Source organism: Equus przewalskii, chromosome 2 (assembly GCF_037783145.1).
Source record: "Equus przewalskii isolate Varuska chromosome 2, EquPr2, whole genome shotgun sequence".
Classification (NCBI taxonomy): domain Eukaryota; kingdom Metazoa; phylum Chordata; class Mammalia; order Perissodactyla; family Equidae; genus Equus; species Equus przewalskii.
Window position 1 is genome coordinate 59,255,825 of NC_091832.1, and position 17,560 is coordinate 59,273,384.

A 17,560-nucleotide genomic window follows, 5' to 3' on the forward strand; every position below is an offset into this window, starting at 1 on the left:
CCAGCTTTGCTATACTGCATGCAGAAAAGAGCTACCAGAGCAGGCCTGACTACTGGCTGTCCTTCAAAAGGCCTGCTTACAAGGCTGGCCCTTGGCAGGGAACTTGGGTTTCAGGAAGGTTCTGACCATTCTCAGAACTGATAAGGGTGGCTCACTATGCCTGTTTCCACAAACAATGCTGAACACCTGCTTTCCTCCTGGAAGTGTGGAACTCTGGGGCATGCCAGGCAGAGGCTGCCTACGTGACCAGCCCCCAGTGAAAACCTGGGGTACTAGTCTCTAACAAGCTTCCCTGGTTGGCAACATTTCACATGTGTTATCACAACTCATACTGGGGGAGTTAAGTGTGTCATGTGTGACTCCACTGGGAGAGGACTCTGGAAGCTTGTGCCTGGTTTTGCCTGGACTTTGCCCTACGTGTCTTTTCCTTTTGCTGATTTTGCTCTGTGTCCTTTAGCAGCAATAAATCTCAGTCATGAGTACAACTATAGGCTGAGTCCTGAGCCATGGTAAATCACTGAATCTGAGGACAGTCTTGGGGATGCCCGACACTACGTGGAAGAGCAGTGTAAGGGAGAGTGCTGGGCCCCAGGGAAGACTGCCCTGAATCTGCAGAATCACTATCTGGGACGATGTGTTTAACCGTCCTCCAGCGGTGACGACTCCTATTTGGAGATCGAACTGTAAATGGTTCCATCAGGACTCTTTTGGGGTAACCCCAATAATCAAGCTTCATACAACAGCTCAAAGGACTTCTCTTCCCAACCACTCCATGCCTAACAAGGCACAGCTTGTGCCAGGATTCAGCTTTCTCTGAAAGCTGTGCTGAGTTCCTTCTTCCAAGAATAGAAGCGTTGTCTTTTTTTTTTTCCCCAAAGATATTCAAGAGCACAAAATATCCCACCCATGTAGTCTTATTACAAAATTATTCAAGGGGCCGGCCCCACGACTTAGTGGTTAAGTTTGGCACACTGCTTCAGCAGCCTGGCTTCACAGGTTCAGATCCCAGGAGTGGATCTACACCACTCATCAGCCATGCTGTGGCCATGACACACATCCAAAGTAGAGGAAGAGTGGCATGGACGTCAGCTCAGGGCAAATCTGCCTCAGCAAAAAATATATATATATATATATATTCAAGACTTATTCAAGATTGAGGAAACTACAGCATAAAACTTTAATGCAATGAATATTAAAATCCATTAACTAAAGTGTTGTCATTTGCTTATAAAATGTAATCTTCCAAGTGCCAAAAATTGATCTTGAAGAGACTCAGCCGATATCTTGAGAATAAATCCGGTGATATCTTGAGAAAAATCCAGGTCTAAAACTCCAAATTATATAAAAACTAGGAAGTGTGAGTGATAGCTGAAATTCTTGTCTTACATAGGGGAGAGCCACTAAAATAACATATGATAATTAAAGAAATACTGGATAAAAAGCGTTTTTGAGAAACACAAAGAAAACTACTAGATTTTAAAACTAGGGTAAGTGACTGTGGTGAGGATAAAACAAAATATAGTCCATATGGCAAGGGAAAACAAGGGAAATAGCATACTTAATGAAAAGGTTCACCATCTAATTTTAAGTAGGAAAAAAAGTAGGATACGAAACTGTAGCTATAGAATGATCCCAATTTTATACACTATCAGAGAAAAAAATTGCTGAGTGGTGATACCATGGGACTAGGACTTTTCTATGCTTTTATTTTCTCATCTTTAAAATAAGAATACCTGTCCTAAATGTCCAATCACAAGGGATGTCACAGATATTAACTCAGCAAAATTTTTAAAAAGATAACACAAAATATTATGTATTATCATGACAAAGATTTGAAAATTCAGAGTCATGGTAGGGAGAGGAGAACTGAAAATATTCTCTTGAAATCATACAATATGAATTACTGATGTCCACAAATAGCACTTCACATTTGTATGTCACTTCATACATTGAACTATTTTCACGTTCACCATCTCATTGATTTTTTTTTTAAGCCAACCTAGTCACGAAGACAATAAAAGAAGTTTTTAATAACCCCACAGAAACTGATCATGGAAAGAGACAGAAATGAACAGCAGAGCCAGGGCCAGTGTTCTCCAGTGCATGCTCAATTAAGCAGACATCGAAGAATACTAAAACCAGCAGAGATCGTAACATATTCCTTTCTATGATTCCCTACTTAAAAACAGAAAACTGCTGGTCCTAGTGGCAAGAACATCAAGATACAGAGATGACTAGATCAATTTTGTCACTTTGACAAAATCTGCTCAATGACAGGGTCAATTATTTTCCTCTGAACCTCAATTTCTGCCCCTGTAAAATGGAGCCTTACTCATTTCTTTTTGTGCTCCCACTCTTCCATCTCCCTACATGAGAGATACTGACAGCACCTGTTTCACAAAATCCCTGTGCAGTTGCTGTTGGTCTGTTAAATCAGCTGTTTTTCTGGTCTTCACTCACGACACACTTTCAGTAGGTTATGGGCCCTCTCTTCAGGATCAAAGCACGACTGCCATCTGGTGGCAGGCAATCTTAGCACAGGTACCGTTCAGAAGTTAGCCTCTCCAGAGAGGGAATGAATGAACTTGCCTTCACAAAGTGACGGTAAATATCAACGGCAAACAGGCTGGATAGGGCATTGTGGCCAACACTCCTTTTATGGAAGAGTGTTAATAATTCCGAATAAGAAAGTCAAAACTGCCACAGTCTTACTTAGAATCACTCATTAGACCTGCACCCCCTAAGAAAAAGGCTAACTTCCTGTGTTGGATGCTTCTAATCCCTGTGCCTTTCTTTCCTGGGTTCAATACATCTTCGAGAATGGCATTTCAGCGCCTAAGGAGATCCTGCTGCCCTAACTTCCTCTTTTTACTGATGAGGCGGAGGCCCCAGGAAGTGAAAGACCCAGTCCGGGTTCCCAAGACCTGGGTCCTGACTCCCATTCGAACCCACCGCGCGCGTGCCCAGGTCTGCGCGTGAGGACAAGAGTCCCAACCGGACGCTCGCAGTCTCTCTCACTAGCAGACGGTAGCAAACTTCGGAGAAGGCTGGGCTGGGCGATCTCCGCGGCAGGCCTGGCCAGCCGAACCGGGCTTCCAGTCCCCCGCATGCCCCGCCGCTCGGTCCCGCACGGAGCGTCGACCCGGCACCTTCACCCTTGCGCCCGGGTCTGGCCTCCGAGCCCAACACTCACGCTCAGCCAGCATCGACATGTCGCCAGCCTGTGACGCCGTGGGCCTCCGCTCCTAAGCAACTGCGGCCACCACGGCTAACGGGTCGCGGAGAAGCCGAAACCCCGGGACTCACGCGCCAGGAGGACTGCAGCGGCACGGCGCGTCCTGGTGACGTCAGGGAGGCGCGACCTGCTCCTCGACCACGTGGCGGCGAGTGGGCGTGGCGCGGACCGTCTTGGGGCGGGTGGCGGAGGTCAGTGAGGTGATTGAGTGCGGACCCTCAGCGGGGAGGGGTCAGAGGTCTAAAGGAGGTGGAAAGAGAAGCAGGGATTCGTGCGCTTCAGCAAGTTCCTGCACTAAATGATTGGACACAGGTAAAACCCTTAAGAGTGCCGCAGAGCAAAGGCTAATAGGATTACCTGTATCACCGGCATCATTAATTACTAAATGCCAAGCATAGTGCTTTCTGGAAATAAGACACCAACTGTGCCCTTAAGTAGTTCACAGTCTAATGAGGAAAAGAAAGAAGTAAACAAAAGTCCTTAGGGCCGTCAGCGTTATAAAAATGGTGCGTAAAAGGAGTTTGCGAAACTCGGCTGGAGGGAAAGACTGCACCGTGGTGTCCTAGCTTTTCTTCCTGCTCTGCTTTCTGAGACAGACATGATGACAGATTAGATAGATAGATAGATAGATAAGATAGGTAAGATAGATAGATAGATTAGATAGAGGATCCCAAGTTAAGCACATAGCTAAATCTGGGGAAAATGCCTCTCTTTAAAGAAGATGATGCTTTCAGCAAGACAAAGGTTTTTGTTTTTGTTTTTCCTTCCATTCCAACGTGCACTCTGGAACTTTACCTTTATCATATTCATCTCTGTGTCCATACCAGCACCTAGCAAAATAATTTGAGTATGGTACAGGCTCCATAGATGTTTGTGAAATTTAAGTAAAGTTCTTGTGTCAACAGGGGAGTTCTAATGAGATTCTGGCAATGAGAATCTTAGGCAGACAATAAGGACATGTTTCTGGACAGGTGACTCTAGTGAACCTCAGGTGATGGTGCTGACACAGAAAGACAGCATCACTCAAGTGCCAAGAGAAGCTATGTGAGGGACTAGATTCCTGTTCCAGATGAACTCACCCCTTAACTAGGAATCTGGACAAACAAGATACACCTCCCTAGTTTCATAAAAATCAGAAAAAAGAAACACAAAAGAATAGTTGCTGCCATCAGTACATATCCAGGAACTGAGATGGATAGGGAGATGCAAAATCAATGAAATTTTCACAGCCAAGGCAGGGAGCAGGTAAGTCATGACATGGGGAACATGATTAAAATAGGGAGTTGGACTTGCACAAAATTAAGCATGCAGGATCACCCAAGTCTTGGGATAATTAGCAGATGTGTTTGATTAGACCAGAGTAAATGGAAGGTAGTTATATAGAGTGGAGAATAGTGACTTTATCAGAAAGTCAGCATTTTTTCAAGCACTACATATGTTGGTATATGATTTCAGGAAGATAATTTTGTCTCTAGGATGGTCAGAAAGATTGAGGCAGAAGTTTGCAACACTGTTGTTGTGGTCCAGGGGATAGCTGGTCAAAACTGAATTAAGACTATGAGTGTGGCAGTGAATGGCAGCAAATGGTTGTGCCTTGTGATTCAGTGAGCTGCCTCTCTTGGACATGTCCAGTCAGAGGCCGCAAAAGAATGTTGTAGAAGGGACTCTGCATTTGAGTGAATGCAGGATAGACTAATTGTTTCTAAGGTTTGTTCCAACTCCAGCATTCCCACTCCAGTATTCTATGAAATATCTATGAGGATAATCTACTGGAAAAAAATGTTAAGTTTGGGACTTTTAAAAAATTACAGAATCATATTTATAATTTTAAATGGCCAGCTGGGAGTGGTTATTACGCTTTTAAAAAGAAGATGATTCAATATGACAGTTAGTCTTATTCTCCAGTCTCTTGGCAGACTCTGTAAGAGCAGTGCTTCTCAAACTTTAATGTGTGTGCGAATCACCGAGGGATCTTGTTAAAATGCTGTTTCTGGTTCAGCAGGTCTAGGATGGGGTCAGAGATTCTGCATTTCTAACAAGCTTCCGAGGATGTGGATGCTGATGATCCATGGACCTTACTTTGTGTATCAGGCCATTAAACAACCAAAGGTATGAACGAACTCAGGGTTAAAATAGACTCGTCTTTTTTCCTGCTCAAGAAAAGTCCTTATGAAGAACACCTTTAGGTGAGATGACAGACTCTGTCAAAATGCTTCGAAGAACTGAATGTAGAAGGTACTAGGATAAGTCATCTGAGCTAGTCCCTTTCCTTGAGGCAAGGAAAGACCAAGATCAGGGACAGAGTGTTGCTATTCCTTTTCTATAGCTCTGGTGAATGTCAGTCTCAATCTCTCTCTCCACACACACACACACACTAGATTGTAAAAGCTAGTTATACATTCTGTACAATCACAAAAAGGAATCCTCATATGTTGCATTATGTCTTTATATTATTTTTCAGATATATCACTAACATTTTATCTATAAAAGAAATACAGCTGACTCTTGCCAGGTAAACTTACTTCATTCCTAAGACACAGCACTCTGTTACAATGCAGGGGGTTGGGGTGTCAAGCACTAGAATTAAAATGGCAGTCAGAAAACATGGCAGAGCCTAAATTCTGCTCCCAACTTGGAGAGTGACCTTGGGCAAGTCATTTCACCTCTTTTGATATCAGTGTGCCAATCTCTGAAAAAACGACGATCTCTGAGATTATTTCTGGGTCTGAAAGACTTTCAGAGAATTGCTTTAAGCAGAAAAGCATAACTCAGTGACATGAGCATTAAAGGGAGTATAGTAGCATAATAGCTAAGAGCTGGGATTCTGAAGCCAGACTTCCTGGGTACTTTACTACACTGAGAGCAAGGGAGCACTCTTGAACTAGGAGTCTTGAAAACTACCCCAGCCAACAGTCTGCCCACAAAATTAATAAACAAAAGCAGTCTTCAGCTATACAAGGCTACAATAAGAAGAAAACAGAAAATGAGTCAAACATTTCGGCTGATGAAAATCCATCACTGCAAAAACAACCGCAAAACAGAAGAAAACCGAACATAATACTCCATATTGAATTAAATATCCATAAACAATCACTTGGTGATGTGGAAGTGAAAAACCACCTAGAGTCAGAAACTCAGAAGCTAACAGGAATGGACAAAAGAAGCAGGAAGAAATGAAGTGAGAGTTAATTGAACACAGGAAAGAAGTGGAAGTAAAACAGCAAAACCGTATTAGAAATGTGGATTAAATTCTAAGGTGCCCAAAGAAATAGATCCAAAGATGAGAATTTAGTAAGAGACATTGAAGAAAGGCAAGAAAACAACTAAAAAAGTGAAAATGAGGTAAAGAAAGAAGTAAAAAAAATGTCAGAAAGTGGTTGAAAGGGAAGACAGACAAAGAAGATCTAATAAATATATAAAATTGGGGTCTCTGAAGAGGAAAAACAAAACCATGGAACAAAACTAACATTTAAAATTATAATCCAAGAAAACTTCCTGGAAATAAGAGAAGATCTGATTCTGCCTATTAAAAGGGTCCATCAAGTACCTGGGAAAATTGACCTGCAATGATCAACTCCAAGACAACTCCAAGACATATCCCAGTATAATTATTAGGCTTTATCAAAGAGAAAATCCCTAGGCAACATAATAATAAAATATAAACAAAAAATAAATAAATAAATGACAAGAGCAAAAGAATTAGGTCAACACCAGACTTCTCAATATCAATGTACAAAGCAAGGCAACCATGGAGCAACATTTTCAAGATACTCAAGGAAAGAAAGTATGAATTAGGTGTTTTATATCCAGCCAAGCTATCCTTAAAGTATCAGGTCTATAGAAAACCAGTTTTAAACATGCCAGAACTCAGGGAATACTACACCCATGAGCCTCTCTTGAGGAACTATGATGAGAAAACAGCTATTCTGAGTTGCTGCCTGGGCATTTTACAGTGTGACAGCCCTACTCACACCCAGAGCCTGGACATTTAGATAGAGACCTGAACTTAGGATTCCCGCCACAAGTTCCTGCTTTGCTTTTCCTGGGGCACCTTTTAAAGTAACCACTTAGAGTTGAGCCTGTGAAAAGTTTGGTGACTTCCACCCCAACCACTTTATATGCAATAGGTGCTTGCCACTCTGCTCACTCTCTCCTGCTCCCTCATGAGCTGGGATGGAGGACTGCCCTTCCGCTGGTTCCTTGCCTCCCCACTCCTGGGATCTGTAAGTAATAAATCTTGTGATTCTACTTCCTTTGTGTTAGTGTATTGAAACTGCACCTTCAATTGAAACAACCCCAGAGTTTAACTCAGCTACTGAAGGAGCCACTTGCTGACCTCGTGTGGTTTGTGCCTCCTCATTCAGCAGGTCATAATCTGTATGTTCTTAATTTAGTACACCAGATATGGGACCCCCAGCACAGAACACAGGAATCCACTAGAAGACAGGGTTCATCCTACCAGGAGATGACTGGGAAAACTTTGTTAAAAGGTCTTCACTTCACTTGAGTGAAGAAGGAGGTTGTTGGATCAGGTGAAATAAACCAGAGTGAAAAAATCTCACTTAAAGATGTTTTGAGACATTTGGGCTAGTTCGCTGGCAACCTCTTACTCTCTTACTATTGGATGTGAAAATACCACAAATCTAAATCAAAAGTTCCATTCTGGCTTCTATGATACGGGCTCACGGGGGCTCTCCTAACTTTGGTGCCAATGTTCTAAGTTTATCCATTTTTGTCTCTGAATTTTGGTCTGAATATTCTAAATATGTGTGATTTTTGTCTCTGCTAACTGTGACGGGAATAAAGTTGGGGAAGTTAGTTTCTAAATGCTTTCCTGTCTTCTACTTATTATATGACCTAGGGTGTCATATTAATAATTCCACAATTTAGAAAGGGCTTTACTACTTTTCAAGTCCTTTCACAAACATCTCATTTTGATTTTGATTTCCAGCATGCTAACAGTAAAATTTAATTTTAAGAGCTCAGCTTCTGCCTTCTTGGCATTGTTTAAGTAAAGCCAGCCCTTCCTATCTTCCCTCGCAAGCTTCCTCTACTGTCACCCACCTCAAGGAAAACTCGGATCAAGAGTAGTTTGTGACACCAGGAACTGTAAATTCCAGATATCAAAAAGTTGCAGGTGTTGCATATCAAAATTGAAGCAAACAACCAAAAGTTATGTGGCAAGGAGTTTTAAGTGTCTGCAAATGAAATTGGGGGAGCTTGGGACAGCATTAATACAACGAAGGAGAGAGTAACAAGGAAATTAGGTGACAGATTAACCACATAACAAGCCTTTTTTTTTCTTTTGAAGCACACTATCCCTGCTCAGCACTTGAATGCATACAAAGGTAAACAAAACAGAACCCAACCTTACGGAGCTGCTATTCTAGGGGACGAAATGAATACATGCCAACTTAATTCTAAGGCAAGGCAGGTTGTGTTAAATACTCAAAAGTGGCCCAAAGTGCTACAGAAGCATCAGAAGGAGAGAAAAGTCCCTCTTCCAGTGTTGGCAACACTTGGGAACTTTTTAGAAATGCAAATTCTCCGGCCCTGTCATAGACCTACTGAACCAGAAACTCCAGGAGTGGATCCCAGCCCTGTGTGTTTTTTTTGTTTTGTTTTGTTTGTGAAGAAGATTGGCCTGGGGCCAACATCTGTTGCCACTCTTTCTCTCTTTTTGCTTGAGGAAGGTTATCGCTGAGCTAACATCTGTGCCAATCTTCTCTATTTTATGTGGGACATCACCACAGCATGGCTTCACAAGCAGTGCTAGGTCCGCGCCCGGGATCTGAACCTGTGAACCCCAGGCTGCAGAAGCAGAGTGTGTGAACTTAACCACTATGCCACCAGACCAGTCCTCCTGTGTGTTTTAAGAAGCCCTGCAAGTGATGCTGATGCTCGCTAAAGTTTGGGAATCAGTGATGTCAAATGTTCATACCCAGTAATACGGCTTCTAGGAGGTCTAGAAGGAAACGTTACCAATTTTATACAAATGTTTGTGTTCCAAAGTGTCTTTTGCAACCTAAGATGTGTGACGAAAAATTGAAAACTACCTAAGTATCCAAAAATAGGGGAATTACTAAGTGAATCATGTTGTAATTATATGTCAATTAAGATGCCAGCCACCCCTACCATCCATTGCTGTGGGAAACTGCTCAGCTAAGAGTGGCAGCCTTGGGTTGTCTCATTTCTAGAAGTCCCACCTCTACCCCGTGGTCCTCTTTGCTAGGACACGGCTGATTGAACGAGGTGTGCAGCCTGTCCACGGGAGGCCAGGAACCACTGCAGTATGCTGGTGTGAAAAGCCAGCCAAGTATGGGATGATGGCCATGAGTGAACTAGTCAGATTCTTCCTTTTGGCAACTTGAGCTGGGAAGTAGAGAGAAGCAGCCAGTTAGTAGAGAGAGGTGTCGAAAGTATGTTTTTAAATTTCCATGTGTGATGATCTCACCTTGGAAGTAAGGAAAGGGCAAGAAAGGGAAAGAAGTTGCCATGAGAGAAGAAATTCCCACAGGACGTTGTTATAATCATCGCTCCCTGGGGAAGGAAAAGTAAAAGCAACACTGATATCTGGCAGGTGTGTGTTTGTTTAAATAAAAATAAAAATAAACCTACCCTAGGACCAGCAATTCCACTCCTAGGTATTTACTCAAAAGAAATAAAAACATGTTTTTATAAAAAGATTTGTACAAAAATGTTCATAGCAGCTTTGTTCATAAAAACTGGAAGCATCTTGTGATCTTCAACTGGCAGTTGGATAACCAAACTGTGGTATAGTTCTACAATGGAATACTACTCAGCAATGAAGAGGAATACTGCTGACACACACAACCACATTTGATGGGGTTGACAAACCATGGCCTGCAGACTAGCTATCTATGTTTCTAAATAAAGTTATCTGTTGTTTGGCTGCTTTCTGGCTACATCAGCCGCATTGAGTGGCTGCAAGAGATTGTATGACCTCAAAGCCTAAAATATTTACTACTTGAAAATATTAAGAAAAAGTTTTGCTGTTCCCTGAATTAATCTCAAAAACATGATGCTCTGTGAAAGAAGTACATACTGTATGATTCCTTTTATGTGAAATTCTAGAACAGGCAAAATGAATCTAGGTGTGAAGAACAGCAGTTGTCTCTGGGGAGTAGGGCACAGATTGACTGGGAAGGGGCATGAGGGGGTTTTCTGGGGTGATGATGACATCCTGGATCTTGATAACCATTTACATCACACAGGTCAATGCATTTTTTGGAACTCAGAAATGTACTCTTAGAACTTGCGCATATTAGTGTATATACATGGAAAAGACTTGACAAACATTGAAACTTAGCTAACAACATTCATGCTGAACTGCTTAGGGGAAAGTATTCTGACACCTGCTACTTACTTTGGAATGCACCCCAAATAGGTTGGATTAATGGATGGACAGAGAATAGATATATGAATATGTGATAAAGCAAGTATAGCAAAACCTTGGTGGATGTTCACTATAAAATTCTTCCAGCTTTACTTCATGTTTGCAATTTTTCATAATAAAACGTTGGGGACAAAAAATAACACTGACAATGTTTAAGATAAGATATTGAGAGTGTATTCATTTATATAAATACAAGGATTCAAAGCTAATATTGTACCAACCTCTAAATAAGATGGAGTAACCAATCCAATAGTATACAGACCCTCGCTCCTTTTACAAGACTTTATGGAGAAATAACCCATGAAAAACAATTCCCTGCTTCTAATAGAGCAACCTTGCTGGATATGGATGGGCCTGTTATTGACGGCTAAGAGCTGGAAGTTGAGCCCTGTGGTCATGAAGGAAGTTGCTGTCGTCAGCATATCCTGTCTGTTCAGATGATGCTGAAATACATAACCCAACATTCAACTTTTTCTTGGACAGACCTTGACAAGTAGCCAATGCAGGCCAGTTATGGCTGAAGAAGACTCACCCACATTGCTTCTACTTTCAGCCATAACATCCTGAAGTGGAGGGAGTAAGAGAATGTGTTAACTGTGCTGGGATCCTGCCTTGGGACCACAGCCAAGAGAATGGGGGTGTCATTGTTTTCTCTGTTCTGAACTTTTGATGTAAAGTGTTCTCAATTTGGTTGAAAGAGTCAGGTAGGTATTGACAGATTTGAATGATCCAGGCCAGAAACCATTCTGTACAACAGAAGCAGCAAGACGATGTACAAAGAGAAGGAACACTGAGCTGGTGAGTGGTGTCTTAAGGTGAGGCATTGGAGGGAATATTCACAGCTCCTGCTGGGGTGCCGGAGCTGCTCTGCTTCCAAGTAAACCTGCTTTCAGATCCCGACAGCGCTCTCCTTCCTTCACTTCCTGCAAGGTCCAATTATTTGTCTTTCTCCTTTGGCCAATTTAGCTAAGAATCCTATTTCCTTATTACCCTGGGATCTCCTTATATTACACTTCCTATTATTTGAGGCTACCCAACTGAGCATTGGTTCTTATAACCAAAAAAAGTGAATAATACACATGGGAAAGTGCTTACGATATGTAAAGAGAGAAAATCAGTATACCAAATTGTACCTATGTTTGATCTTCCATAGTAAATGTAAAAAACTTGTATTGGGGGGCCAGCCTGGTGGCATAGTGGTTAAGTTTCGACTCCGCTTCAGTGACCTGGGGTTCACAGGTTCAGATCCCAGGCACAGACCTAGCACCACTCTTCAGGCCATACTGTGGCAGCATCCCACATAAAATAGAGGACGATTGGCACAGATGTTAGTTCAGGGCCAATCTTCCTCACACAGACAAAATATATAATATATATGTATGTATATATTGAATAAAAGTCAAAAAGGTAATACCTGAATCATTAACCAAGGTCATTTCTGGTTGGTAAGGTTGTGCTTATCTTTTGATCTTCTTAATGCTTTTCAAAATTTTCTCCTGGTTGTGGTGCGTATGTTCCTGCTTCTCTACACGCTTGGTAATTTTTTATGCCATGCCAGGTGTTCTGTGTTACATTGCTGGGTGCTGAGGCTTTTGTATTCCTTTAAATATTTGGTTCTGGGATACAGTTAATTTCCTTGGGAACAATTTGATCTTTTCCAGACTTTCCTTTAAGCTTTGTTGGTGGGCCCCCAACGGTCTTTCATTTAGGTATAATCTGGTCCCACTACTGAAGCAAGACTCTTCGGAGAATTCTGTTTGATGCTGCATGTGTTCAGAGTTCTTTCTGCTCAGGAAACACAAGATATTCTTGGCCCCGGAAGCTCTGGGGATTTTTCTGCTTTTTCCTCTCAGTAGCTCTTCCCTAGTCGTTGCCGTCCATGTGTCCCTCCCTCAGCTATCACTGGAAGAGTGGGATGCAGAAAGCTCCCTTGGTGTAATTCTCTTCTCTCCAGTACACAGCCCTGCGGATTCCCGCCGCCTTATCTTTGTCTCCTCAGCTCCATGAGACCCCAGGGTTCAGTTTGGGTCCCTCTTCCCTGTGCTGCAGCCTGGAAACTCTCTCCAGGTAGGAGAGGAGGGCAATCAGAGGGCTCACCCCGTTTACACGGCATCTCTCGGGGGTCACAGTGCTTCACTGCCTACTGCTCAGGGTCTGAAAACCACCGCTTTGTAGATTTTGTCCGGTTTGTAGTTGTTTAAGATGAACAAGTGAACCCAATCCCTGTTACTCCATCATGGCCAGAAGCAGACATTCCTGATACTTTCTGCATGTTTCAGATTTTCCACAATTTGTGTGCCAGCTGTGTATACCTACAAAAGTCAAATCTTTAAAAAGTAAAATTGTCCTATATAGTAACTGGCAAGTTAGAACCAGGAAAGTTTTAAGCCAACAAACCAGATTTTACCTTCAAATCAATTTTTCACTAATAAACTTGAAATGACATAAAGCAGAAAATAAGATATCATGTGCTCTCAATGACTGCTATTAACAAAACCACACACACCACCAAAAACTAGTGTAAACATTTCAAAGAGCATTTTGAATTTCGGTAGAATTGTGGCGGTTGGGGGAGGGGAGACCGAAAGCAGACCAAAAGGAAAGAAGAGTTTGCTTTCTCATTTCTTTAAAGCTGATTCTGCCACGGGTGTTTGCTGCTGGCCTCTGCTCCACCCTTCCTCCACCAGCCTTTTGCGATATTTCTCTAATTCACCTCAGGAGAACTGGCACAGCCCATGGCGTCTGTTTTTGTCAGTTATCAGGGGAGCTGTATTTATCATCAGCTCCCGAAATGTGCAGGTCTGGTTGCTGTTTCAGGAAGAATGGAAGAGTCCTCTCTCACTGAAGGAGTTCTCCTGCAGTCCCCGCGAAGCCTGCCTCGGGCCCCATGAGGAACACAAATTGAGAAACGCCTGCCCACTCTGAGACCCAACACACTAGAAATGGACACTGGATAGGATTTATTTACTCATTCCCTGGGGGGAAGGTATGCCATTTTGCTAGGTTGTTCCATCTGCGATTTGCTTTCAACTCCACCTGACGTCTGTTGCTTCTGCCTTTGAGTCAGGAGAATGTGTCCATGATCCTGTTGTTTTTGAAGTCTGCACGCCCAGTTAATACCAACTCTGGACTCTCATCTTCTAAGCCTCCTGTAGTAGTTTTTCTTGTTCTGTCTTGCCATCTTTGTATATTCGGAAGCTCAAATGGGAAGACAAACCCTAGCCAAGAGCAGTGTGAAGGGAAGGCTCTCCATTGATCCCGGTCCAGAAATGCCTTCTGGCTTCCCGGCAGCAGTTCTGGCCTGAGATTCCTCCTCTGACTGTACTTCCTATCAAAATATTGTGACTTCAAGCTTTAGCCTTCACAAAATCTGTAAAGCTCGATAATGGAACATCACACCCAGAGATCAAATTCACATAATGACGTCAAAGGAAAAAAATCTGATTTCCTCACCGCCTTAGAATTGATTTCTTTATTGTCTTAGATTAGCTTTGGAGTGAGTTGGTGACATTCTAGTTTCTTATATTTTGCGGTGTTTTCGGGGCTGCAGGTGGTAGAGGGAGGTGGTGGGGACGGGGGCAGGGAGATGCCTGTAAAGGGAACAATAGACTTGGGTGGGAGTAGGGGTGATGAAAGGAGGGTGGGGTGGCTGCTGACTTAGTCACCCGTCTGAGAGGGTTTCCAGACCTGAGCTGCTGGCCAAGGACTGCTGCCCTGCGAGTGGGAAAGCATCGTGTCAGGCAGGGACTCTACTGTGGCAGTTGGGAGCTGACGTTCTGGAATCACCTAGGGAGGTTCCCCAGCCCTCACTGGCGGCTCTCCCTGACCCCTTAGAGTCTTCTTTCTGGTTGCCTCTGCTCTCTGGGTGAGCAGTCCACAGCCCATGGAGTTCTGTCAGTGGAGTCTGTCCTCACCATGGTGATTTCCTTGGTGCAGTAATTAACAGAGTGGTCTCCAAAGTTAGAGGGCTCAAATCTGGCTCCGACACCTGCAAGTTCTGTCCCCTCTCGGATTCCTCATCCACTACTCCATGGAGTTGCTGTGAGGATTAGGTTGAAAACACATGGAGACACCCAATGAACTACAGCGCTATAATCATGCAAGTGGCCGCTGCTGTTAGCCCTGAGAATTACGGGCAGCTCTTGGGGCCGAATCTGCCCCATTCTTATTCTTCACGTCCCTCTTTTCATCTTCTGCCACTTTTGGCAGAATAGGCCCCAACCAGTTGTTGACCTTGGGCAGGTTACTAAATGTTCTGTGCTTTGTTTTCCACATCTGTCTGATAAGGACAATAATGGTACCTGCCTCAAAGGGTTGTGATGCTGGTTAAATGAAACAATTTAACAAATGTCCTAAGTGAAGTCCTAAAGTAGTTTAGGACGATGCCTGGCATGGACGAGGAACTTCAGAAATGGCTCTGTCTGTATTTGAGTGCACACAGTTTTGTTTTTCTTAACTGTGCACCAAGGCCACCATCCTGACCTGTCCAGTAGTGATCTCGGTGTGGGTAACAGATGAGAGAGACTCCTGGGGCGGGGAGGCTGTCTTTGGACATAGAACCTCTCAGAATCGTAGACATGTTAACCCACTAGCCAGGGTCATTGCTGACTGAGAAGGTGGTAGAGAGGAGGCCGTGATCATGGAGCACAAATACTCACATCAGGGGATATTTTAAGGAAATCTCTCTAAGTCCTTCACAACATTTTGGCTTACACAGAGTTAATTCACGTTGAGTCCCTTTAACAAACTTTGTTATGAGACATATTGCTACATAAATAATACCATTTGCAAAACTCTAGGTGTCCCATTTTTAAAATCCTACTTTTAAAATTAAAAGGTATATATAATAATCTAATATACATGCATACACAGTTAGCATATGCATGGAAAATTGGGGGGAGACTGTCTTCCAAACTGTTAATACAGTCGGCCCTCCTTATTCCCGGGTTCTGCATCTATGGTTCAACCAACCGGCAATGGAAAGGCCTTCGATGGTTGCATCTGTATTGAACATGTAGAGACTTTTTTTTTCTTGTTATGCCCTAAACAATACAGTACAGCATAGCATTTACATCGTATTAGGCATTATAAGTATTCTGGAGATGATGAGCGTAGGATGTGTGTGGTAAATACTATGCCATTTTATATAAGAGGCTTGAGCCTCCAGGATTTAGGTACCCGTGGGGGTCCTGGAACCAGTCCCTGTGAATATGGAGGGATGAATGTAGTGGCATTTTCAGTGGTGTAGGGAAAGGAATTACAGAAGAATTTTTATTTTCTGCAGTATATATTACTATATTGTCAGAACTTTTAAATCATAACATGTTACTTCTTTATTATATCAGAATAGTTTAAATATATATATTCTATTCATTAGTATGTGAAAAGGGCATGCATGCTTCCTTTAAAAGTATTGTCTATATGTGGAACAGACATAGTATCTTGCCTGGAAATTTAATGCCATCTTATCCGCTGAATCCAAGGCATGCTGGAAATCTGTTATAGGCACAGATGACAGAAATCTGTCAACATTTGGAAATCACTTGACACTTTTAGCTTGCTCCAGAGGCAGAAACGTATGAACGGGGAACCGCTGGGAATGACACCCAGCTGACCGCATTTGGGGTCCCCTGTAGATGCCCTTTCTCCTGACACAGCAGCTCTGCTCTGCCAGGAGTCCGCGTGACTTCAGACTCCCCTCCGCTTTGATTCTCTCTGACTTTCCAGCTCCTACTTCCGAATTTGTCCCAAATTAGGGATCTTTGGCCTCCAGGCTCTCACTACTTGATCCTGGTTTGACTTTTTTTGGTTTTCTGGCCCCCGATCTCTTGATTACCTCTCCTGCCCCCAGACTCTCAGACACCAGAACCATCTTTCTAACTCCATTCGGGAAGCCCTGCCTGGTGTTGGCCTATGACACAGCTCTATGGAAAGTTTTAGATATGTGTGAGGGGAGCTCTGATGAAGTTAGTAGTATGGCTTTGAAACTCCCTTCTGATTACAATCTGTAGTATTTGCAGGCAAGCTAGCCATCTGTGGCCTTGGTTTCTGTAGATCCATCCATGTTGTTGCAGGTATCAGCAGTCTGTACCTTTCTTATTGCTGAGCAGTATTCCAAGGTATAGCTGTATCACTATTTAACCAGTCACCTATTGAAGGATATCTGGGCTGATTCCACTTCTGGATTATTACTACAAACAATCCTGTACAGGTTTTTGTGTGAATTTAAATTTCCATTTCCTTAGGATAAATGCCCAAGAGTGCGATTGCTGAGTCATGAGGTAATTGCCTGTTGAGATTTGTAAGAAAGTGACAAAATGTTTTCCAGAGTGTCTGTACCATTTCACTTTCCCATCCACAATGAATGAGTGGTCTAGTTTCTCTGCATCCTCTCCAGCATTTGGTGTTGTCACTATTTTTTGGTTGCATAGTGATATCATGTGGTTTTAATTTGCATTTCTCTGATGGCTAATGATGTTGAATATCTTTTCATGTGTTTATTTGCCATCCATATATCCTCTTCAGGGAAATGTCTGTTCAGGTCTATTGCCCATATTTAACCACTTCTAAAAAGTTAACTCTATCTGTAGAAAGTCCAGCCATATGAATCCCAAAGCCACAGGGATCACCATTTTACAGTCGTTAGGAGCTCGTGGCGTGTTAGGGAGGGGGTCAAGAAGATATATGCTGTGCCCTGTCCTCCAGCTTATTCCTCCATAAGACAATTAAAGATGTACTGAACTGATGGAGTCCAGGTTTCAAGATACCGATTAGATCACATTTTCTAGTGGTCAAGGTCACAGTGTGTGGTGAAAGTCATGGGTCATACACTTGGATGTGGCTTTCTCTCTGGTGGCAGAAGGAGTGGGCTGAGCCAAGTTTGTCTCTTTGGGGTGGGCTTGTGCATC

At 42.9% G+C, this 17,560-nt stretch overlaps 1 protein-coding gene and 1 long non-coding RNA gene across 2 annotated transcripts in view; one reads left to right on the top strand and one right to left on the bottom strand.

Moving 5' to 3' along the window:
• The window catches only part of PINX1 (PIN2 (TERF1) interacting telomerase inhibitor 1), a 92,596-nt gene extending 89,203 nt beyond the window's left edge, over positions 1 to 3,393 (bottom strand). The window contains exon 1 of the mRNA XM_008526030.2: positions 3,194 to 3,393. Within this exon, the coding sequence (XP_008524252.1) occupies positions 3,194 to 3,212 (19 nt within the window). The 5' untranslated portion in view covers positions 3,213 to 3,393. The remainder of the gene's footprint in view (positions 1 to 3,193) is intronic.
• Positions 3,372 to 6,283, top strand: LOC139082042 (uncharacterized). The gene is made up of 2 exons (XR_011537708.1): positions 3,372 to 3,547; positions 5,235 to 6,283. It is a non-coding gene; the product is annotated as an uncharacterized lncRNA (long non-coding RNA).
• The last annotated feature ends 11,277 nt before the right edge of the window (positions 6,284 to 17,560 follow it).